Raw genomic sequence first — 26,179 nt, forward strand, 5'->3', positions numbered from 1 at the left:
TACTGGTAATGTAGATGTAGTTTTTTAATTTTAAAATGACATAGATGTCTAATTTATATGAATATATTGGGTGTGTAGATTATTTACTATAATATATAATATGGTTTTCTATTTAACTTTATAAGATTATATTAAAGAAATTAAACATGTGTGAAAAATTACATGTAATTTAGAGGGTTATTTTAAATAATATTTCATAATGTAAGTGGGTAATTCAAATACAATTAAAGGGGTTACCTTAAATCATCTCTTATAATATAGATAATTTGAATATATAAATTTAGTGTGCTTCTTTAAGTTCTATTTTATAGGGTTGTATGTGAATTTGTTTAAAAATAGAATGAATGCAATAATTATTTCTATAGATATTTGTTATTTAAAATATTTAATACTTACTCTATCAGTCTAAAACTATAAACCACAACTAAGATTTGATTCAATGTTTGGCTATCTATTATATTTAATAAAATTGTATGTATAATATTTATTTTGTTGTGTTTTCGTTCTTTCTAAGTATTTTATGTATTACGTTTATTGAGTATTTTCACTAATTATTTTAATATTACTAGCTAGATGTTGTACCACAACGAAAAAGTAAAACTTTAAATGGTCCTCCAAGATGTATCGATGCATGGATTGATTGAAAGTTAATAATAAGAAGAAATAGAAAAAAGATTTTTAATGGTCCTCCAAAAAGTATGGATTTATAGGTTGAATAAAGTGGGACATAGGTTAATAATAAGAAAAAATAAAAAAATAAATGATCCTCCAAAAGGAATCGATGCACAAATTGATTGCGGTGGGAGGTGGGTTAACAATACGTAAAAATAAAATAAAAAATTAAATGTTCCTCTGTGAGGAATCGATGCATGGATTGACTGTGGTGGGAGGTGTGTTAATAATAAGGTAAAATAAATAAAGAGAATTTAAATGATCCTCTATGAGGAATCGATGCATGGATTGATTGCGGTGGGAGATGGGTCACCAATGGCTACTAATAATCATGGATATAAATAGAAGGCGAGGTGTTTCTGATTATTGTGGGATTTTCTAGACTTTTTTCTTTTTTTCTAGAGCGCTTCATAAGCCGTGCATGCTTTTCATCTCCAATTAGTAATAGTAAGATGCTCAGTTGCAGTTGTTCTCATCCACAACTACAAACCATTTCAATGTCCCAGTTACAACTAGGATCATTAAAACCGTTGCATCTAGGACCGACGAGGCGATTGCAATTACAACTAAGGAATATACTCAGTCGCAATTGGCCAAATCCCGTGCGTGACTGCAACCGCTTCACTGCCGCCGTAATTACAACTAGGATCTTTAAATCGGTTGCAACTAGGACCAATAAAGCGATTCCAGTTACAACTAGAGAATATGCTGAGTTGCAATTGGCCTGACACCACAATTGCAACCGCTTCAATACCCTGGTTACAACTATGATTATTAAGCATGTTGCGACTTAGCTCGGACCAGTAAGACGAGTGCAATCCGGCTTAGTTAGTTACATGACAGAGGGTAACTAAAAAAGTAATTACTCTCGTGCAACTAGCTTACTATCCTAGTATATGTTTTGTTCTAACCAAAGACTACTCAAGTCCTTTGTTTTGTTTTTTCTTGCTCGATCCATACTCCTGTTAAGTTCATCAATTACCATCAACATCCACACTTTCTGCTTTCAGTGCAACTGTTTTCAGTAAATAAAAATGTATTATTATCCTGCCTATTGTTAGGTACTAAATCCAGGAACTCAGAAGTCACACATCACAAGTAGGAAATAAGAGTAATTAGAGTTGATTCGTCCGAGCTAGAGGCTATGGTATGTTCATCTTGAGGAACTAATCAGCCATCTGTTCGAGATCCTCATCTGCTCCTTTGTGAATCGAGGCTATGGTACGTTAATCTTAAACACTGTTACCTTTCTCTTTTACATGCTCCAAAGTACGAAATCCCCTCGTATATATAATGCTTCTTGTTTCATGTGATAACAGGAACAAGAAGGCTAGACGAGACTGTTTGCGGCCACAGTTGTGCAGCTCAAAGACTAAAAGGCTAAAGAGCTCAGCTTCAGGCTAGCAGTCTACCTGTTTTCCCAGGTCAGACATCAATGTCATCAACTACTGTTTCATATAGGTGTATCAGATGGTGCCAGTCATACATCATGTTAGCAAAATAACAAAGAAACAATCATGCATGAAAAAAGCGCCATAGGATTCAGTTAGTTTGGAACATGCATAACCCATAATTTATTGAGAGTACAGCTAGTTTTTGCAGATCATTTTTTTTGTTTCAAAAGTAGCAGCTCATGTTCAATTTGGTCTGCAAGATTTTTGGGAAAGGAGACACTTTCAAAATAAATGATGGCCTGTATCGAAGGTGCTGCTGTGTCTGCAATTTTGAAAATTTTGGCAAACAAGTTAGCTCCATCGATGTTGAAGCAGTACAGCTCTATAGTGGGTGTGACAATGGATCTCCAGGATCTCAAGGGTCGATTTGAGGATATCAGCTCCTGGCTAGAAAAAGCAGGATGTAAAACAACGGATAATGATCAATTTTTCATCAGAAAATTGAAACACGTCGCATACGACATTGATGATATTGTTGATGAGTTCCATCTAGAGGCTGAGAAGCATGAAGCTGAAGTTGCCAACAATATTGTGTCAAAATGTCTCTGCACAAAACCAAAATCATATCTGTTTCAATTCAAGGCTGCCCTCAAGATCAAGGCTATAAAGAATAGATTTGATGCAATAGTGAAGCAAAGAACTGACTTCAGTGCAATAGTAAACAGTTTGCCGGAAGGTCATCCTGTTCCACACATGAACAGGACTGCCAAGGCAACTCCAACAGTGCCAAATGTTGCTGTGGCATCAATAATATGTGGAAGAGAGCGAGAAAAGCAGGAAATAATATCTAAACTGGTGGACAAAAATAACCAACAGATAATCAAGATAGTCTCCATAATTGGGCTTGGTGGCTCTGGGAAAACTGCCTTGTCTAACCTAGTTTTTCGGTGATGGTAACACCAGTAAAGGATCATTTTGAAGTAAGAATATGGGTTCATGTGCCCCAAGAATTTGATGTCCAACAGCTTATGATGAAGATGTTTGAAGCCATTACTTATCAAAAATCTGAACATCATTCCATACAGAACATAATTCAAACTATAGCAGATACATTGACTGGAAAGAGGTATTTGCTTGTATTAGATGATGTCTGGACTGTGGACCGAAGTCAATGGGAAGATTTTATGTTATATATAAAGAGAGGAGCACCTGGAAGTAGTATTTTGTTGACAAGTCGCAATAGAAATGTTGCAGAATGCAGTGGAATCAACAGATCTGTCGAAGTTGTCGTCCTTGTCTAAGGATGATAGCTGGACAGTGTTCACTCAGATCATTGGTGAGGACATAAAAGGTTTGGACTCTGAATTATTGGAAGTTGGGAGAGAGATTGTGAATAAATGTGGTGGGGTGCCACTTGCAATTAAAGTTCTTGCAAATGTCCTTCGTGGCAAGACACGTATAGAACAATGGAAGGCCGTGAGAGACAGTAATCTACTAGATGCTGAGGATAAAGAGCATAGAGTATTAGCAAGCTTGATGTTGAGCTATTCCCATTTACCATCCCATCTGAAACGGTGCTTCACAATATGTTCATTGTTTCCTAAAGGCCTTCCGCTCGATAAACAACAATTGGTTGACCAATGGATTGCTCACAATGTGATTAGTTTGACTCATGGTTACAATTGCTTGGAGGATGTTGGCGACGAGTGCTTCAATTCACTTGTGCAAGTTTCTTTTCTCCAGGATGTGAAGGAATATTTTGGGAGAGTGTGTTGCGAGATGCATGATTTGCTTCATGATCTTGCCAAGTTCATCTTGGATGAGCAAATTTCAACTAATGTGCCAAAGGATGCAAGCAGTTCCACAAAATACCCCAGATACTTTTACCAGATTCAATTGGTGACTGTAATATGCTTTCAAGCATTTATCTTTGCCAGTGCATGGAGCTTGCAGCCTTGTCAAATTCTATTGGTAGAAATAAAAAGCTAAGAGTTCTTAAACTAGATCATACCAAGATTAAGGAGCTACCAGTAGTTATAACAAAATTGAGAAATCTACAATGTTTGAGTCTACGTAATTGTTATAGGCTGGTAGAGTTGCCCAAAGGCATCGGAAATTTGGATAAGCTTCAATTTTTGAACCTAGAATATTGTGTGCAGCTAGTAGAGCTACCTAAAGAAATTAACAACTTGGAGAAGCTTCAAGTTTTGAACTTGGAAAATCGTGGGGAACTGGTAAATCTACCTGAAGGCACTAGCAAGTTGGAGAAGCTTCAAGTTTTGAACCTCGAAGGCTGTAGGAAGCTGGTAGAGCTGCCTGATGGCATTGTCAAGTTTGAGAGGCTTCAAGTTTTGAACCTGAAAGATTGTGAAGAATTGAGAGGGATGCCTATAGGCATTGGACAATTCAGCAGTCAACTACAAAAGTTGCCCTTATTTGTTGTGGGTAACGCTAAAAGTTTGCTGGAATATCAGAGCTCGCAAATGTAGGTAGGAATAGTGAAGGTCTAATTATCAGAGGTATTTCACATGTGTTGGAGAAAGATGATGCACATAAGGCATGCTTGAAAGAGAAGACAAATTTACAGAGGTTGAAGCTAGAATGGAAGATGCGTCAGAAAGGTGAGGTGAACACTGAGTTTTTCTTTAATGAAAAGGTGGACACTATGTTGGAGGAGGCTGTACTTGATGGCCTAGAACCGCCAGCTGGGATTAAAGAGCTAGAAATTTGTGGGTACTCAGGCGAGAAATATGCATGGTGGATGCAGAATCAGGTTGTTGGTACTGAAGTAAAGGGGCAAGCTTGCTTCCAATTTTTGAGGGCGATGAAGCTATCTGATTTCCAAGGATTGAAGCATCTACAAGGGCTTGTGGAACTTCCTTGTCTGGAGGAGCTTGAGCTGCACAAGATGCCTTCTCTTGAGAGCATAAGCTGTGGCCCATTTCCTTCACTGGTGAAGTTATTAATGGATGATCTACCTAGATTGGAAGAAGTGTGGTTGGTAGCAGAGAGGACCATGTCTGATGGAGAAGAGGGAGGAAACTGCAGCAATTGTGCACCTCACTCGGGACAGGTCCGAGTTGGTAATTGCTTGACATGTCTGAATATATCAAATTGTCTTACATTGAAGATCAAGACATTCCTACCTTTGTCTTGTCACCTGAAGCATTGGAAGTTGTCTGAGTGTGCTGGGAAGTGGACCACAGAATCTAATTACCACTGCCAATTCCATTTCGAGAGGTCCAATTCATTCTTCTATCATAGCCACCTACAAAACACCGGACGTGAGTGGGAGGTGGTGCAACACATGACAGCATGGGAATTATTGAAGACTTTTCTCATGGATAATGCACTAGGGGAGCTTCGATATCTACAAGAGCTAAACATTCTGAACTGCTGTCGCCTTAGTAGCCTTCCTCAAGCAATGGGGCAACTCACATCCCTCCAGGTGCTACGGATAGGAACGTGCGATGGACTTAAGCAGTTGCCGGAATGCTTGGGCGAGCTCTGTTCTCTTCGAACTCTACATGTTGAATGGCTGCCCAAAATAAAGAGCCTTCCCCAATTGCTGCAGCATCAGCATATCACATCACTTGAGGATCTCAGGATTCATGCATGTCATGCACTTCATGAGCTGCCTGAATGGCTGGGATATCTCTGTGCTCTATGCAAACTCCACATTTCTGGGTTGGATGGGCTGGCTTGCTTTCCCGAATCCATGTGCCGGCTCACGTCTCTTAAAGAGCTCTACATCGACAGCTGCCCACGCATCACATCCTTTCCGCAGGGGATGGAAAGCCTGGCCTCCCTTGAAAAGCTATGCATCTCTAGGTTAGGAGGAATCGTATCCTTGCCAGAGGGCATAAAAGGCTTCACCGCTCTGAAGAAATTGGAGATCATTGACTGTCAGGGAATAAAATCCTTGCCATAGGGTATAAAATGCCTCACCACTCTGAAGAAATTGGTGATCAAGAAGTGCCCTGATCTGGCGAGGCGCTCCGAGGAAGGAAAGGGGAAGGACTGGCACCTCATTTCCCACATCCTTGATGTGTGGATTGATTGAGGTGAGTCATGGGCCCTTTTTTTCTACTCCCTCCGAATTTAAATATTTGTCGCGGTTGACTTTTTTTGCAACATTGAATCATCCGTGTGTGTGTGTGTGTGTGTGTGTGTGTGTGTGTGTGTGTATACAAGAGTGGTTTTTTTTGGGTATAGCAGGACTTGAACCTGCGACCTTTAGGTTAAAAGCCCAGTTCGAGAGAGGGGGTTTAGGAATTCTATGCCATACAGCAGTATCTACAACCCCTTTTCGGGCTCCGTAGCACCAACGTAGTCTTAGCCCTAGAACACATGGGGCTTGGAGCACTGATAATAAGTCTGTATGATACTAGGTCAACTATACCCGGGCAAGTACTCCCCTAATGTGCCGATTGCTAGCGCATCTAGGGCCCACCCTTTTTTCCCAGAATGATGACATCAGCATGACCTCCATAGTATCCCCTACGAATAAACTCCTCAGCAGTCCACCTTTCCTTTTGATGGCTTGGCTTTCTTTTCTGTCGCTCCTATGTAGTGGTCAGAGGTTGACTTGCACAAGGAAAAGAAGAAAGGGAGATCTCTCGTTAGGTCTTGGTGATGACCGCCTATGGACTTCTTCCACTTAGCAGCTTCCGACATAGCTTACTCTTAGCTATACCGCTAGGAACCGGATAAAATCGTATATCAAAACAACTTCTGGCATCACCGGAGGGATCGAAACCAACTATCATTTTTTTACCATTTGCTACAGTCACTATCACTGAACTAGTACCGTACTTTCCACTCAACCAAAGAAAGATAATGGAGAGTTGACCGAAGTGAGCACTACCTTATCGAACCTACAGAAAACCTAATTAAATTTATTTAGGCTCCTAATTTGAAAATACGGGTGTTACAAACCTACCCCCCTTAAAAGGAATCTTGTCCTCAAGATTCGGCTAGGCTAGCAAAGAGCTGAGAGAATTCTGCCTGTAACTCATCTTCTCTTTCCCAAGTAGCCTCATCCTCTGCATGATGACTCCACTGAACCTTACACATTCGTATCCTCTTACTCCGAGTAATTCTCTCTAGTGTATCCAAAATTTTGACTGGATACTCGGTATAAGTCAGATTATCCTGGGTCCGAAGGGATTTGAATTCCACCGTTTCAGATCAATGTCCCCAGAAGCAAGGAGTGTAGTAAAAAGCAGGCATTAAAGTAGGTGACTATCTTTTTGATAGGCGCCTCTATCTGTATGGGGAATTCGCTGCTGAAAGTTGACACAATCATGATATTGAAGGATGGGACCTTTTCTCGAAGGTTGGAAAGTTCCATTCGTCAGACCTTTTTACAGCAGTTGAATGGGTTTAGCCTAGTTTCCGCAAACTGATGAAATACATCAATCCAATAGACCATGAACGGATTCGCCTCTGGCCTCTGGGCACGTCGGAACCCGCGCCCCAAGACATCAGTCCTTTTTCTGCTTGACCCGATGCAATGGAGGGTCCCACTCTAGTATCTGCTTTCTATACCATAACTCCTCTTTTCCCTACTGAGATAGATTTCAGGAGTACCCTGGCCGATGAAGGAAGCTTTTTCTTTCCATAGCCGGCCAAAGTACGCATCTCATGTGCAAAGAGACGATCTTCCGGGTGAATCAAAAATGGATCTAGTGGGCTCTCAATTACAGACGGGGTCCATGTTGTCGGTAAGCACAACGGTGATATCACTGCTCCGTCCTCTTTTCGGATGATCAGCCACACTGGGACTGAGACACGGCCCAGACTCCCACGGGGGTGAGCGTGAAGAAAGGACACTACCATCAAAGAAAGACAGCTCTCAAATGGATTTGCGTCAATGGGGAAAACCCTGGTTTAAGAAGGGAAAGGCCCGGGTAGAAGAATGGGACCTATTCTGGGACATACAATGCATTACAGACGTATGATCTATGAAGGAAAATGAGGATGACAACAGTAGCTGGATAACTAAATCCTTTTTTAGCTTGCGGATCATCTCACTCAACCACTCACGGCTGGGGCCAAATCGAAGAACTGGCCCGCTTGTTTTGTTTGGAAATGGACTCGATATACCATCTAAATTCCCCGGTATCGTGTGGGGACAAACACATGGGGACTATTATCAGCCAGCCCTTTTTCTGTTGCTGCGCGTTGGAGGAAATCCCATCATATATGAATATATTGTTTCGATTTGGTTTTGATTTACTGATTTCTAATCTCCAATTTCACTTCCGCGTGCACATTCCAGATAATTGTTGAGTATAGATCCAATTTTGTTGGATATCAATAGACCAAAATCATGGACTACATCGACTAATCTAATTGCTCATCTGATGAACATGTCAGTCAGTTCTCCCTTCCATGCCCACAGCAGATGCTACGGGGTAATTGCCACCGGCCCGCGAATTGAGGATGCATCCCGTTCTTCTTTTCTTTTTAACTAATTCCTGTAACATATAGTCCTAATTTCCTTTCTCTGTTCAAACTATCTTTAACAAAATATCTCATGTTCAAACTATCTTTAACGATAAAACTAATCATAACAAAATAAGCGATAATTTCTACGTGAATTTTAATTACTGCTTGCCTATTAATTGCAGGGTTAAGCGGAAGCCCATGATCAGCCTGTCGGTCAAGATGAAAGACCTGCATCTGCATGGGTGAAGAGGTAGATCAAGATCTTGACGCTGTATGACGTCAACCAATCCATCGCAACCTTTGAAGTTGATTTTGTCGAGTGGCCTCTGCTTTGCCACGAAGAGATGCACTGGTTAGTTTTCTGTCTAACTACTTCGATCCTGCCTATGTACTCAAGCAGGCAGCCTGTGAGAGCTTCCTTTGCTGCCTCACGCCATGAAGCAATCTGCTGAGCTGCACCTGCACGGTTTGTTCTCCATATTCGGTTGTTTGTATTGTACTGTATCCACCACACAACCCTATTTTCTCAGATCCAGTGTATTTGCCGGAACAAGCAGTGCTTGTTTGGTTTCATTCACAAACGATATTTCATTGCGGTTTCAGAAAAGGGGGAGAAAACATTCTGCTCTACTTGCTCGGTTACAAGCTAATGGATTATGGATGCTCCTGGAGAGATGGAGCAAGCCAGGGGCGACTAGCCTCCGACTTGCCGGTTGCCGCCTCTGCCATGGCGCGGCCCGGCGTCTGCGCGTGGTAGCACAACTATGCAAGGGTGGTCGCAGCTAGCCAAGGTATGGTGGGTGTGCCAAGGCATGGCTAGGTGGCCGCGTGAACACGGCAATTGGCGATGCACACCACTTGTTGGGCGAAATGTGTGGCCCGTGAGACATTGTTCGGATTTCACCTTTATATCTTTTCCTTTCTGTTTATCTTGAATTGATTCTGCTTCTTCTGCATTACGGTTGGTTTTGAACCCCAAGACGGAAGAAGATGGCCGTGGCCGAGGCATGGACTCATCAAGGTGAACGGCGACACCCACAGCCAAAAAGTACGTCGACAAGGCCACCAAGAAGGAGGTCAAGGACATCTTTCGGCCGCTATGACCGCACCCTCCTCGTCGCCGACCCCAGGCGCTGCGAGCCCAAGAAGTTTGGTGGGCGCGGAGGTACCAAAAATCGTGTCGTAATTGCTAGATCATGTATCAATTGGTGTTGCGTGTTCTAGTTCTATACCTAGCTACATCTTTACATATATGCTATGGGACTTTAGAATTTTAAGCCTAGTAGTCTCGTACGTTTTTGAATAATCTTACTATTACTAATTAGAGGTCTAAAAAGATGCACTGTTTACGAGACGCATTAGAAAAAGAAAAAATCTAAAAAATCCCACAATAATCAGAAACATCTGTCCTTCTATTTTAAACCATGATCAACCATAGACATTGGATTAACATCAGCTACCTAGCCTTCTATTCCCACATAGTTGATCCACTAGCAGATCCAACAAGGATCGATACACAACTTGGACACTTTTTTTCCTTTTCTATTAAAATATGTAGAACCATACGCGGATACGCCCCTAAGCAACGGGCAACTAAAAAGTGTACTAGAGCTTACTAAAATATTGCTACCCCTACAATAATCACGCCTAAAACTCTTTATTTTTTTCCGGGTTTTCTCTATGCGAGCTTTGGTGACCAAATGTTACGTTCGGTACGGGGCTGATTAATGTGGTAAAAAGAGACTACTAATACTATGTGATAACGAAACTTGATTAATGGTGACGAGGTTTCATATCCGACTGTGTTGCAAAGACGAACATGCATGGAAATTCTACTGCACCAGTTTCTCTACTTCTGCCTCCTTTATCAATGAGTAAAATCCATCTCCGGTCCCTAAACTTGTCACGCTATGTCATCCCAGTCCCTAAAGTCTCAAAGTGACTATCCCAGTCCCTAATCTATGTTTGGGTCTCATCGAGGTCCAAACGGGCATAGGGCAGACTCGTTAGCTAACGTGGCACCGGACTCCACAATGACGTTAGCTCGACCTACTCTGAAATACGGCAGTTTCCTGCCCAAATCTGAGTGTCAAATAAACTTCCTACAAATAGAAGCATAAAACAATAAAATAAAATCTGAGTGTTAAATTAGCCTCTTTATCTCTAGCAACCGTAATACCCATCAATTGCTAGAAACAATTATGATAGAATGAAAAACACGACAACAAAACCATAAATATAACAAGTGAAATTACTATGAATTGTAGTAATTATTTGATTTCTGCGAATGTATAAAGTGAAAATACACCGGTATTTCACACTCAAAGATTATATTAATTTCCTACCGATACATCAATATTTCACATAGGAACATCATCAAATCGACGGTAAGTAACCCGTTGAATGGTGATTTAAACCTATAAGGATTACAGAAGCACTGTTTGCACAATTTCAATCTTTTTTTCTAAAGGGGCTATTGCAAAACTACCCTCATTTCGTCCTCTGATTGCATGTTTGGCCCCCTTTTTTTTACATTGCATGTTTGCCCCTTTTTTTTTGAATCTAAAGCTTCCAGTTGCCCCTATTCTGTTAAGAGCCGGTGACGGTGTTAAATGGCAGTTGAAAAGACACATAAGCCCTTGTGGGACCCACTCGTCAGCATCAACAAAGAGTCAAAGACATCCGCTCACCGGCGGAGGAGGAGGCGGCGCTCTACGGCGCTCGTCGGCGTGGGACTGGGAGGCAGCTGGCCGCGCCCGGCGCCGCCGCGCGGGTGTACAACTGGATGCTGGAGGAGCGGGCCCCAGTGCGCAGCCTCGCCCACGCGCCCCTCAACGACGCCATTGCCGCGTGGGACTGGCGCGGCCGCTGCGGCGATGACGGCGGTGGTGGCGTCGCCGCCTTCTCTACGCTCACGGGCGACCTGAGCCACTGCTTCCGCGTCGCGCACGGCCGCCAGCCCAGGTCCTTCACCGCCGGCGCGCTAGCATTCAGCTGGGGTGCTGGCGGTCGAGCTCCGGACCTCCGGCGGCGTGCGCTGGCAGTCGCGGAGCAAGCTGTTGGCGTCGAGCGGGAAGACCAAGGCGCTCGGCGGGACAGCGCGCCACCTCCGCTCCTGCTAGCCGCCGTCGTGAGGAGGAGCGGGCCAGGCCCATGGCCGGCGCCACGGGCCTCGTCCCTGTCTTCACCCCGGTGGCGGCGAGGCAGGAAGAGGCGGAGAGGCGACGCTCGCCGGCGCGGGACGAGGGCGCGGGGGAGGAGAGAGGCGACGCTCGCAGGCTGCCACAAGATCCGCCCGTTCCTCCGCGCCGTCGGTGGCCACGGGCTCCGCCTGCTCCTCCGCACTACTAGCGGGCGGGCGCGGCCTCCCGACCCCCGCACGACTCCGGCCGCCCAAGCAGCCCCACCCGCTCCCTTCGCCCCTCTGCCTTTCCCCCGCGCCTCAATCTTCTGCCACCTCCGCCGGTCCTCCCCCAATGAGAGAGCCAACAGAGCAGGGGTAGGAGAGACATTTCCTATCTAGATTTTCCATACTTCCTTTTCTTTATTCGCTGGAAGCTGCCTCGGTGGACGCCGTTGGAAATCAGGGGCAAACGGATGATTCACACATGAAAAACAGGGGCAAACATGCAAACCTTAAAAAGAAGGGGCAAACATACAGTTGTAGGTACAAACGAGGGCAGATATGCAATTTGCCCTTTTTTAAAGTATTGTGTCCTTAAGGATTGAAGCTATAACCTTCGGCTAACACACAAGCAGAACCTCAAATTTAGTTTCTATATTGAAAAGTTGACCAAGTAGCACATACTACTAGCATGTTAATCCAGGCAAAAACAAGTGACCTACTCCTGCAAACAATAAGTTCAGTAGTGCAACTGGGGACAGCCCTGCTCAGACTCAGTGGAGCTTCTCCACTTGGATCTCCACCTGCAGGGTGGAGCCGCGGACGGGCTCCCCCGGCAGCGACACGACGCCGGCGACGTCCACACGAACTCCCAGCTCAGCCTCGCCGCGAACCGTGTCGTCCCCGCCGGCCACCACGCACTGCACGGTGCCCGCGCCCTGCCGCAACACTAGGAACACCACGCGACGCCCCACGCCGCGCACGCGCCCGCGCCCCGCGGCGCCTGTCGGCTCCAGCAACGCCAAGTCCGCCCACGCGTACCCCTCCTGCAGACGTCGGACCTCTCCCATGGTGGCCGCCGCATAGGAACAAAAGAAGAAGGCAACGGCCACACAGTTTGACGGCCGCCGAAGTCTGTTCAAAGAGGAACGAATGGATTCGGGAGGAAAAGATAGGGGATTGGTGGGGGGAAGAGGAGGGTGTGCGTGGGGGTCCCACATGACAGTCCAAGGTGGCATACCCGTTTGGACCTCGTTGAGACCCGAACTGAGTTTAGGGACCCAATCAGCTACTTTCAGAGTTCGGGGACCGGGATGACACAGCGTGACAAGTTTAGGGACCGGAGATGTATTTTACTCTTTATCAATCTTATCTGCTTGTCTTTTCACCTCAATTTTCGTCCAAAGGAAGCTAAAATATTACATTCAATGTATCATCATACCCCAAAAAACTAATTATTTCACGTTACAAAAACTAGCCAATGCACTGTCACGGGTTGATCGGCTGGTGTCATAAGAATGCGAATACTCTTGGCTAGTCTATCTAGTATGGTTATGCTTGTTACCTATAGGCTATAGCAAGGAGAGGACGAGGGCACTGCAGCCACCCATAGGACCCACGGCGCCGGACATGCGGCGCCATCCCCCTTCCTATCGCACCCCTCCAACGCCCGCAGAACCCCTCGTCACATCCCACTGCTCCCGGCTACGGGGCCCGTGCTCGGGACGCTGCGCCACAGGGCCGGGCTTTGCCTCCTCCCTCGGCTCCACCGGCGCCACCCCCCCCCCCCCACCTGCGCCAGAGCAACCGTCGTTTGGCACCCTCATCCCACTGCCCGTGGAGGCGCCCAGCTGTCCACACGCTGGTGAAGAGCAAGGTGCGAGCACCGAGCGACGAAGAAGGCCGGTGCTCCGCGGGTCCTCCCGGCGCCTGGGCAGCTGCCTGGATAGTAACAGCAGCACTGTCTTCGGCGCACACCTACTGTCATAGATATGCTAGCTTGCCAAATGTCTGATACACGCTGCATGTGTTCGACAGAATGTCGACTAATAATATGTCCGTTTAGATCGCAGTGATCAAGGCTTTATTTGTCCAGTAAGTAGGCAGAACCGGTCCACTGATTACTTGAGCCACTCGCTATTCCTTTAGGCAAAAATTATTTCTAGGTATAATGGCCTTATATTTTGATCCAGTGATTTCAATGGACAATGCTATGCTACTATTTTTAATATCCGTAGACTTAATATGCTTCACAAGGTACTGAAATTCAAACATGGAATAGGTAACAAAGGCTACCCTACTTGTACGACCTTTGTTAGCGTTTCTGGTACTTTAATTGTAAATTAGTAGTCGCTTGCATCTCGTTGTCCGTTGTGCAAGGCCAACTGAAGACTACGATTACATTGTATATTACCTTGCTAAATGAGCTTCCACCCTGAACTGTCAAACAACATTCTTTCAAAATAATAGGGAATTGCCTGAACAAAAAGATTGATTTTTTCCAAACATACAAACTAAAACTGAGTACTCCTAGCTAACACATGCAAACTATAAATCTTATTTGAGAGTTTTGCATTGTAATTTTTCTCATGTTCATAGTTGGCCATAATACTAGTGTGTTCAGGCAATATTGGTCACAGTACCAGCGTGCATTGGACAACATGAGCCATGTTGAAGTTAAAGAAAAGAAACAATAAATAAATCTCTATGCCTTCATAACATCACAAAGATACTAGTGGGACAATATGATAAGGAATCTGCCAGTACTGAATTTTCATTATTCCAAAGATACATGCACAAAGGCTGACTGTCCAGGCACAAACTATGACAACGAGTAAGCTACTTTTGCTTATACTCTCCCCCGAATCAGTTCTTCATACTTTCCTGTCTGTTAACCCTTTGATGCTAAAGCATCACTGATTCACTGTGATTTGAATCTTAATGCTACAATGCTTTGTATTGTCCTTATGCAAAAATGAGTGGGCTAAGTATCACAAATTAAAATTTTTATTGCTATTTTACCTTATGATCTATACTTCCTACTATACTGTAACTTTCAGAGCATGCAAGCTGATCCCAAAGATATCAAACTACTGAGCAGAAGAAGACCACCTGATTGAGTGCCATCTATAGTTCTATACATGTAGCATGTTGCTTAGCATTTTGGTGCCATCATAGCATTGTGATAGTTAATCTTTATATTATCATGGATTGGTTCACTCTGGTACTTCACTTTGATAGACACATTTTCTTGCTAGGGGTCGGGCGAGATAGGCCAACAAGTGCACTTGAATGCTGGATCTAGGCAAATGCTTCCATACGAGGAACAATACTCTAATGAAACATCGAGTTGCTCCAGAACAATAACAATGCACAAGACGGAATTGTCTGACCCAAATCTTAAGCTGGCCATCAGATTTTAACTCAGGTGACAAATTTACCTTTTTATTATTACACAACATTGTCCTTTTGCAATATGATCATCCTACGTATGCAACAGCTAACTATATACTCAGAATAGGCTATGGAACCATTAAAACATGGGATTAATCTGTTTTTTTAATGAACCTGCAGGAGAGCTGCATGTTATATTGAAAAGTAGGAAACGCCCAGAGGGGCGAAGGTAAAATTTACAAGGCAGAACAAGAAAAACGGAGCTCCAACAGCTGCCAAGTGGGATTAATATGTTTGATCTTGCTAATATTGACATAGTGTACTGGTCAACTCCATTGAGGGTGCGGCAAAGCCGCGCTGTGTTTCTAGTATATACTTATTATCATTTGAATGGACAACACACAATCAGGAGCTAGCACAAGTGCACAACTATTAACTACTATGAATAGCTACGTCAGTGCACTAATTAGTTGGACGATCCTTCAAGTTCGTGCTAGTGCACCTTGTTTGAAATCTTTCTTCCCTTTTCCTGCTTCTCCTATGAGTGGGAAGACTGCTGTTGATGTATGCAGATGGGTCACAACTCTTCAGTCTCTCAATCTTTCTGCTTGTGTGCCATGTTTGTATACTGAATTCTGGGTGAGCTTTTTTCTTTGGTCCTGGTTCTACTTTTTGTATGTAGCAGTGCTGTTTTTTCTATGAGGAGATGGTGTGATGATCAAATTTTTTCCCTATTGGTTTTATTGGCCACCATGATGGTGTGATGATCAAATTTTTTCCCTATTGGTTTTATTGGCCACCATGATGGTTCAAACTGTATTAGCTCTATCTGATCATTTCCTTCACAATCTAATTTTTTGAAACCGTTGAAGCCTTTATTTTATCTCTGCCGTGTTGTTTCAACGATGTTTCAACAATGCCGGTCCCAAGCCCGGATAAAGGAGGAGGGTTGTGTTAGGCGTGGCGAGCCAATGTAGAACCCAGCTACTCTTATGGAGATGAAACCCAAGAGAAAACCATTGGGGCGTAACCCTCTTAGCTGCGCGCCATATCGCAACCCGGGTATGGTGTTAAATGAGCAAGGGCCGGGCCATCACCCCCTTGGTGCCGCGCCGTATCGTGATCTGGACGCGGTGTTAAGTGGGCAAGGATCGGGTCGTCGCTTCCTCAGTGGCGCGCTACATCGTCTCCTGGGTGTAGTGCTAAATGAGCAAGGGTCTTCGCACCTGACTCGGCTAGTGCGAGGGGTAAGGAAGCTAGTCGTGCCAACTAGGATCCATCTAGGTAGCTGGAATGTAGGGTCCCTCACAGGTACGTTAAGAGAGTTAGTTGACACAGCGATTAGGAGACGTGTAAATATCCTATGCGTCCAGGAGACGAAATGGAAGGGTCAGAAAGCGAAGGAGGTGGAGAACACAGGCTTCAAGCTTTGGTACACAGGAACAGTTGCAAACAAAAATGGAGTGGGCATCTTGATTGACAAGAGTCTGAAAAATGGAGTGGTGGACGTCAAGAGGCTGGGGGTAGGATCATCCTAGTCAAGCTTGTTGTTGGTGACTTAGTCTTCAACGTTATAAGTGCGTATGCTCCCCAGGTAGGCCATGATGAGAGTACAAAGAGGCAGTTTTGGGATGACCTAGATAGCTTGGTTAGAGCGGGTACCCACCAGTGAGAAGCTTTTCATAGAAGGAGATCTCAATGGCCATGTAGGGTTGTCTAATGCAAGTTACGAGGTGGCACATGGAGGGTTTGGGTATGGTAGTAGGAATCAGGAGGGAGAGGAAGTCTTAGACTTTGCTATAGCTTACAATCTGATGGTAGCCAACAACTTCTTTAGGGAGGTGACCTTCTGTAGTGGCCATCACGCTTGTCAGATTGACTTCATTCTCAAAAGAAGAGAGGATAAGAGGACATGCTTGGATTGTAAGGTAATACCGGGAGAGTGTGTTGTCTCTCAACACAAGCTCGTGTGGCTGATTTCCGCTTTCGTCTACGTACCAGATGGGATGAACAAGTCAAAGCCGTGAGAACGAAGTGGTGGAAACTAAAAGAGGCGGCGTCGGAAGACTTTAAGAGAAGGGTTATCACGGAGGGCTCTTGGGAAGAAGGGGAAGATGCAAACAACACGTGGAAGAAGATGGCAACTTGCATTAGGAAGGTGGCTGCGGAAGTGCTTGGTGTTACCAAAGGGAGCAAAGGTGCAACTAAAGAGACTTGGTGGTGGAGCGAGGATGTACAAAAGGCCCTTAAGGAGAAGAAAGAGCGATACAAATGTGTGTTCTATGATAGGAGTACAGATAACATAGAGAGGTACAAGGTGGCAAAGAAGTTTGCAAAGCGAGTAGTGAGTGAGGCAAAGGGCAGAGCATATGATGACCTTTACCAAAGGCTGAGTACAAAGGAAGGAGAGAAGGACGTTTACAAGATGGCTAGGGTTCGTGATAGGAAGATAATGGACCTCAATCAAGTCAAGTGTATTAAGGATGCAAGGGATCAACTCTTGGTTACGGAGGAGGACATCAAACTAAGGTGGCGTGAGTACTTTGATAACATGTTCAATGGGGAGAGTGAGAGCACGTCCATTGAGTTGGACGACTCCTTTGATGATGGCAATAGACACTTTGTGCGTAGGATTCAAGAGTTTGAGGTTAGAGAAGCCATAAAAAGGATGAAAGGGGGCAAGGCACTGGGCCCTGGTGCGGTCCCAATTGAGGTGTGGAGATGCCTAGGAGATATAGCTATTGTTTGGCTAACAAAGCTTTTTAACCAGATTGTGCGATCGAACAAGATTCCCAAAGAGTGAAGGAGAAGTATATTAGTACCAATCGTCAAGAACAAGGGAGATATCAAAAGCTGCACTAACTACAGAGGGATTAAGCTGATGAGCCATATGATGAAGCTATGGGAGAGAGTTATAGAGCATCGTTTGAGAAGATTGATGTGTATTACCATGAACCAATTTGGGTTCATGCCAGGGAGATCAACCATAGAAGCAATTTTTCTTTTAAGACAAGTTATGGAGCGGCATAGGGAGCTAAAGAAAGACCTACACATGGTTTTCATAGACTTAGAGAAGGCTTATGATAAGATACCAAGGAAGGTTATGCGGTGGGCTTTGGAAAATCATAAAGTCCTAACAAAGTATGTGGCCTTCATTAAGGACATTGAAAGTGAACCGGACGCCTAAGAGGGGGGGAAAATCATAAAGTCCTAACCGTTCGTCGTGTAGAGTTGCTTTGCCTGCTGTCTTGAATATCTCTCGTTCCTTGTCATCCATCGTGTAGCGATGGACCGTCTGTCGTGTGTAACTTAGCCGCTCCTTCCTTCCTTCGCGTTCTCGGCCGCTGTAGTCCGTTGTGTAGTGACGAACCGTCCGGCGTTGCACGCTGGACCGTCCATCTTTTGTAGACTTTGTCGCCGGGCTGTTGTCAGATGCCATGCAGCCGCAGGTCCGTGGACGCCAGACCGTCCACCGTTACACGGCGGACCGTCCGTCGTGTGAAAGTTGATTCTGCAGCTTTGTCCTCTCACCGTATTTCTTTGCCGTGACTTGGGTCTTTGCTTAGTCTTCACTTGTACCTCTTCTATAGCCTTTTGATGCCTTCAATGAGGTGTTTTACACACCAAGCCATCATCTTCATCCCTGGGACTTAATCACATACAACATGACACAATCTTAGTCCCATTGGTTAATGTTGTCATCAAACCCCAAAACCTTTAAGGTATAATGGGTAGGGGTCCATTTTCCTTACAGACATGTACAACAATGTTGTGACTAGTATTCGAAGAAATGACGGTGACACAAGTGACTTCCTAATCAACATAGGACTACATCAAGGATCAGCTTTGAGCCCTTACCTTTTTGCCTTGGTGATGGATGAGGTCACAAGGGATATACAAGGAGATATCCCATGGTGCATGTTGTTTGCTGATGATGTAGTACTAGTGGATGAAAGCCAAGCAAGAGTAAATAGGAAACTAGAGTTGTGGCAGCAGACTCTAGAGTCGAAAGGTTTTAGAATTAGTAGGACTAAAACTGAATATATGAGATGTGACTTCGTTACTGCTAGACAAGAGGAAGGAGATGTGAGTTTGGAAAGTTAGGTAGTGCCCAAGAAGGATACTTTTTTATACTTGGGATCGATGCTACAAAAAGATGGGGATGTCGATGAAGATGTGAGCCATAGAATCAAAGCAGGATGGATGAAATGGCGTCAAGCATCTGGTGTTCTATGTGACAGGAGGGTACCACAAAAGCTAAAAGGCAAGTTCTATAGGACGGCTATTAGACCTGCGATGTTGTACTGTGCAGAGTGTTGGCTCACTAAAAGAAGACATATTCAACAACTAAGTGTTGCGGAGATGCGTATGTTGCGTTGGATTTGTGGGCATACCTGTTTCTAAAGAATCCAACCTGTGCGAGAGCCTAGATCGACGGTCTAGTGCAAGCCAAACATAAAACATACAAGTTAAAATAATCTCCAGCATTGTGGAGGGCGAGAGTGCCACTAGTACACAAACGCACTACAGAGGCGGTCCCAGAGGCCACAGCAGAGGCGGTGGAAAGATCCGCTGCTGCGCTAGTGTTGCTACTAACCCGAAGCTAGCAGCAGCAGTGATTCGAACCGCCTCTACTATGTACTTAGCAGAGGCGGTGGACTCTGTGCACCGTCTCTGCTATTTGGTCTAGCAGAGGCGGTGGGTTGTACCCACCGCCTCTGCTAACTCTGTAGCAGAGGCAGTGTAATGAATTTTCCACCGCCTCTGCTAATGTTTGAATATTGGCGCAACATTTGAATGTCCTGCTCTGTTTATGTTTCCCGCCATTTTAAAAGCATTTGGTTCCCGCTATTTGTGATAGCATTTGCCATTTGATTTGAAATGCAGATATTTAGTATTTTCGAAACACATCAACAAAATGGGATCACCGGTATTGTAGCACACCTCGAATATATAATTGAAATGCATTTTCGTTGCTTTTTCTCTAACACATGCGATAATAAAGCTGTGACAAAGTTAACACACATTTGTTATCCTATATACATCCAGCTTCACCAGATATACATATATATATTTACACATATATACAAACATACAATATATGCACAGAAGGCTGCACAGAAATAATTAATACAAGTTCATTAAAATGAATGGTGCTCCCAGTCGATAAGCCGTTTGAATTTGTCGTCGCGTGTTAGGTATGACTCTGGATCAAAGAACCGACCTTGCCGGTTGCATACTTCGTGCATTGTGAAACGGCAGAGGTCGGCCACAACGTTCATAAGATGCCTTTCAGTTAGGGGCCAACAATACATAGGGATTTTCGGGAATTAATAGTTGATAAAGCAAACATTATTAGTGATTTATACATATACAGAAACGTTGTGTATTGCATTATTAATTGAGATGTTTCATGGAGCACATATGTTACCCCTCCACCAAATATATTTATTTTCCGAGGCTATTTGTGTATTATTAATTTCTTTTTGCAGTAAATCATTAAAAATGCAATTAAATTCATAAAATATTGTAGTATTGACCAAAAAATGCAAATAAGTTATCTAGTTCAATAAACATGCTATACTAAGGTAATATCAAGCCTCCACATGAAAAGGATAAAGTGAACTATGTATCACGTTGAAACTTAGACGATGAGGCTAACTTCACAAGTAATCCACGTGGCGAGTGGAAGCCATATGAAAGAAACACCGGCAACATATGGATTTTCTTGTCCAAACTTTTTGGGATGCTATATGGACATATGATACCCCTCCACAAAATATATTTATTTTCCGAGGCTATTTGTGTATTGTTAATTTCTTTTTGCAGTAAACCATCAAAAATACAATTAAATTCATAAAATATTGTAGTGTTGACAAAAAAAAATGCAAATAAGTTCTCTAGTTCAATAAATATGCTATACTAAGATAATAGCAAGCCCCCACATGAAAAGGATAAAGTGAACTATGTATCACGTTGAAACTTAGACGATGAGGCTAACTTCACAAGTGACCCAGGTGGTGAGTGGAAGCCATATGAAAGAAACACCGGCAATATGTGGATTTTAGGGATAGGGTCAACCGCTGCTGCTAACTGGAGTGGGGCCGGCCGCCCACAGTTAGCAGCAGCGGTGCACCTTTCCAACCGCTGCTGCTAAGTCTCGTAGCAGCAGCGGTAGTAAATGTCCACCACTGCTGCTAATGGAGTGGGTCCGGCCACCCTCACTTACCAGCAGCGGTGAATTTTTCCAACCGCTGCTGCTAAGTGCCTTATACTATTATATTTATTCTATAATACATTTCTCCAACCTGCATCAAGAATACATTTCTTCTATATTTAATTCTTCTATTTACTCCTTTACTTCTATTTATTTCTTTTATATTTAGTTCTTCTATTTACCCCTCTACTTTTATATATTCTTGCAATATCATACCTTAAACAACAAGAACACATTTGCCATGTACTCATGTTATAGTCATCTCAGCAAGCATTTTCTCCACAACTATAAAAAAATGTCAACATACACACAATTTATCCACTAACTTGATGGATTTGCAACCGCCTTTGTAGAACTTGCAGGTGGTGTACACCTCAGTGAGTATTTTCTCAGCCGGTGGGTAGGACTCATATTAGCTGAGATGTACACCACCTGCAAGTTCTATAAAGGAGGGTAGGGCAGCTGCAAGGCAACTGGTTATGGAATAAATCCATTAGGATTTTTCCACAACCTGGAACTCCCACCGGAATAGTTGCATCCGGCGAGAGATTAGGATTTTTCCACAACTTGGAGTTTGCATTACATGCAACCTATCCCAATAAGCAGAAAGGCAAGGAAGGAGGAGAAGAATATGTGAGGCATTGTTTCTACTGATGTAGCTTGGCAAGAGGTGGGGGCACTGGAGGGTATTTATAGGCCCAAGAGGAGCAAAAAACCAAAACAACTTTTGGTGGAGGGTCACAAAGACACTGTTTAAAAACTAAAATCGATGTTGAAAAAAATATGGGACACTATCAGAATCGGTGAACGTAATCCACCGCTGCTGCTAAACATATAGCAGCAGCGGTGGATAAATTGTCCACCGCTGCTGATAAGTGGAGTGGAGCCGGCTGCCCATAGTTAGCAGCAGCGGTGGACTTTCCAACCGCTGCTGCTAAGTCACTTAGCAGCCGCGGTGGATAGCGTCAACTGCTGCTGCTAACTTATTTATAATTTATAATTTACTTATTCATATTTTCTTGTTTTTATATAATTTTTTATTTACTTCTTTTATACATAATTATCTTATATTTACTTGTTATTTCCCTTATTTTATATTACTCCTTTTCATATTTTCTTGTTTATATTGTCTTTTATTTACTTCTTTTATACATAATTATCTTATATTACTTGTTACAATCCTTTTTTATATTTACTTCCTTAATATTTACTTGTTTTTGAAAAATAGAAGACAATTTTGATCAAACTCAAAATATTTGACGTGCAAAGGTTACAATGTGAAATTAAATAACAATAGTGCATTAGGCGGTTACAAATCTTGTCTCTCCATCCAGCCAGGACCATGGTTTAAACATCCTTTATGCTTGCTTCTACAATCTTGATCTTGGTTGGTAGATCTGTGAAGACCTGCATGTCATCATAGTCATTGAAGGCATCCACATCGTTCACGACCATCAACCCCGATAATAGTCTGTTTGTCCGAGGCAACTATGTGCTTCTCGATCTTCTGGCTTGGGTCAAGGACATATACAACCTGTGCAACTCATTTGGCGAGTACCCAAGGGTCATCTTTGTAGCCAACTTTGGCCAGGTCAACAATCGTCAGGCCGTAGTTGTCCACCTCTACACCTTGTGGGTGTTTGACCCATTGTTACCTAAAACACAGGAATCTGAATGGTCCTTCCATAGTCAAGCTCCCATATGTCCTCTATAAGGCCAAAAATATGACCTTGTTTCCCGTCGTGTCATCGATGGCGTCTATCCGAACTCCACTGTTTGGCAGACACTTTTCTTATCCTTGGCAAATGTGTAAATGTATACCCATTAATATCGTATGCCTGCCATGTCCTGACCTGTGCAAAAGGACCCAAAGCCAGCAGTTTCAATGTGACTCCCTCAACAGTTGTTCCCTCCTCTATGTTTTGGTCCATGAGCCAGGTGGCGAATCGTTGTTTGTGCTCCTTCATGACCCAAGCATCTGATCGGCTGTTGCTTTCTGCGCGAACAATATTAAGGTGCTGCTCGATGAACGGAGACATAATCTCTAACTGGTGTAGGACACTGAAATGAGAGCTTGCCACTTGATGGTATGCCCTATCAACGAATGTTTTCCTCCCCCTCGTTCCTTTCCCTTCTAACTTTCCCGTGTGACGAGATGCAATCACGCCAATACCTTTCTTGTCCACCAAGTAATCCTGATAGTATTCTACAATCTCTTCGGTGCAATAAGCCTCTATCATGAACCCCTCAGGACAAGCACAATTGAGAACATAGCGGTTTAGAGTCGCCATGAAACGCTCGTATGCCCACATTTCATGTAAGTAGGTAGGACCAAGTGCATGGATCTGGTCGACCATATGTACCATGAGGTGTGGCATTATGTTGAAAAGTGATGGAGGAAAACACATCTCTAGCTAGGCCATAGTCTCCATGCAGAACTATTGCAGTGAATCCAATTCATCTAAATGAATTTCCTTTTGTGAGATTTTGCTAAAGAAGTAGACCATCCGAGTTATTACCATACGCACAAACGCAGGCATGGCAACCCTTATAGCAACCGCGAGGAATACCGTTAGCATCATGTGACAATCGTGAGCGTTGTATCCACTTAGCGATAAATATTTTCATGGATACTAGCTTCTTTATTTTAGATGACAGCCCGGTTGGCACTTTTAGACGACGTAGACATAGGCAAAGTTCCCTTTTCTCTCCTAATGTCAGGTTGTAGCTAGCGGCTGGCAGCATAATTTTCCCATTCGCATGTTCCACGAGGTCTCAACGTGACCTCAAGCCATCCTTTGTCTTGCCTTTTACATCCATCAACAAACAATAGTGCTATCGAACACGTTCTTCTTTATGTGCATAGCATCGATGGCATGTGGAACCTCCAAGTCCTTCCAGTATGGCAAATACTTAAAGAACATTGACATCTTCTTGAAAGGCATGCCCTATATAGGGGCTTTAGTTATCTTGATCTTCTTGCCATAGCTGATGTTTATCTTCCTACCATATCAAAAACATATTGCTGTTGTGTTTCTTATTGGTATTGAACCTGACTCTGCCTTACCATCAAAGAGGGCGTAAAACGCCTTCCTGCAGTATTTGTGCCTTTCAACAAGGAACCGGCGGTACTTCAGATACACAAAATTTTTTTTGAACCATCCAGGTATACAAACATCGTGCCCATCCAGCCATACTAAACATCCCGTCTTCCTTTGATCTGTCCAGAGATCGAGAACAATGCCGGGTAGTCATTAATGGTAACGATTAATATTCCTCTGCATGTGAAGTGGTCCTTAGCATACTCGTCCCACATTCACACACCCTCATTCCCAAGCGTCAGATGGCTCAAGGAAGACATCTATATCACTGCCCGGTTGTTTCGGCCCTTGTATCAGAATACACACATTATGTACTTCCTCTTCTGTTAAAGCCAGGTCGGGTAGGTTGTATATGGTCAATATAACTGCCCATGTGCTGTGTATGCTGTTTCTTTCCCCAAAAGGATTCATTCCGTCTGTCCTTAGTGCAAACCTCACATTCCTTGGGTAATTCGCAAACTCGGGGTACATCTCATCAAACCTTTTCCACTGCGTGCCATCGGCTGGGTGTGAAAGCTTACCCTCGTCTTGAATCCGCTCTTCATGCCACCAACACATCAGCTTTCCTTCTCGAAGGTTTGCAAACATACGCCTTAAGCGGTCGATTGGATTGAGGTACCACATAACCAATTTGGGGAATCTCCTCTTGTTCACGTCTATGCCTAAGCATGTATCTTCTTCGGAAGGTTCAGGCACACACTTTTTCTTCCTCTTCTTCCTTTTGGAGGATGCTTGATCATCGTCCTTGTAAATGTCATTTTGCTTGTAACAACTAGTGCCACATGTTGGACATTTCTCTAGTTTCCCAAATGTTTCCCCTCGATATAGTATCCTGTAGTTCGGGCAGGCATGTATTCTCTCAATTCCCATTGTGAATGGGCTAATAATCTTCTTTGCCTAGTACATGTTCTCAGGCACAAAGTTAGGCTTCGGAAGCAACCAGGATAAGAGTTTCATCAGATCGTTGAAGCTAGAGTCAGACCATCCGTACTTGGCCTTCAGAATCAACAGCTCGAGTACAAACCGTAGCTCAGACCAATGAGTTGGACACCCCCTTTCTCGTACACGCTATGGTGTGCAGCATCCTCTACCACCTTGAAATGCTCTAACCCTTTCGCGCTCCCAATAAGGACATCCGCCTTAAAGTGCTTCAGCATTTGTTCCAGCTCATCTGCATCACTATCATCATCACCATATTGGCCTTCTAAACTCCCCGAAGGTATGCTTATGTATCCACCACCGCCGTCATCATTTCCATCAACACGAGAACACGTCATGTGAAGGTCGGCATCGAAGAATGTTTCACTATCATCGCATCAGAAGGAGTGTCATGCTCTCCATGATGGACCCAAGTGGAGTAGTCATCAACAAATCCTTCAATGATCACGTGTGACCTGATGGTGACTGTGTCTGCCCAGACCTTCTGATTTTTACACTTCCTATAAGGGCAACATATACCAGAAACCCCCTTGATCCTCGCATCCATCTTCGCAATCATCAATGAATTTATCCAATTCAACACGGAAAGCCTCTCCGTCCTTTTCATGGTATACATCCACCGACGAGCCATCTACAAATTAAATTTTCACAAAACATTCCGTGGCACATCTTGAGATAATAGACTATTGATCTCGTAACAAACTTACATTATTTGACTGGTACAAATACATGTGCTTATAAAACATACGTTTAAAAAAACTTGAATTTTGTACTTGTAAACGTACACCTATGTTGCTTGGTTCGATTAAAATATATAGATGTTAAACACATGCTTGGGTTTTCTTAAGATCCAGAGACAGTATATATATAAGAGTATATCCATATT

General features: G+C 43.6%; 1 protein-coding gene and 1 non-coding gene across 2 annotated transcripts; both read left to right on the forward strand.

Annotated features, from left to right (window-relative positions):
* The first annotated feature begins 3,311 nt into the window (after positions 1-3,311).
* LOC120694431 (putative disease resistance protein RGA1) lies at positions 3,312-6,129 on the forward strand. The gene is made up of 4 exons (XM_039977544.1): positions 3,312-3,873; positions 3,915-4,460; positions 4,541-5,019; positions 5,998-6,129. The coding sequence occupies exons 1-4, from the start codon at positions 3,312-3,314 to the stop codon at positions 6,127-6,129; spliced, it is 1,719 nt and encodes a 572-aa protein (XP_039833478.1).
* Positions 6,130-15,789: 9,660 nt separating this feature from the next.
* On the forward strand, positions 15,790-15,875 carry LOC120694432. Its single transcript, XR_005683486.1, has one exon. It is a non-coding gene; the product is annotated as a small nucleolar RNA Z102/R77 (small nucleolar RNA).
* Positions 15,876-26,179: the final 10,304 nt, after the last annotated feature.

The sequence above is a fragment of the Panicum virgatum genome, unplaced genomic scaffold (assembly GCF_016808335.1).
Source record: "Panicum virgatum strain AP13 unplaced genomic scaffold, P.virgatum_v5 scaffold_5947, whole genome shotgun sequence".
NCBI classification, from domain to species: domain Eukaryota; kingdom Viridiplantae; phylum Streptophyta; class Magnoliopsida; order Poales; family Poaceae; genus Panicum; species Panicum virgatum.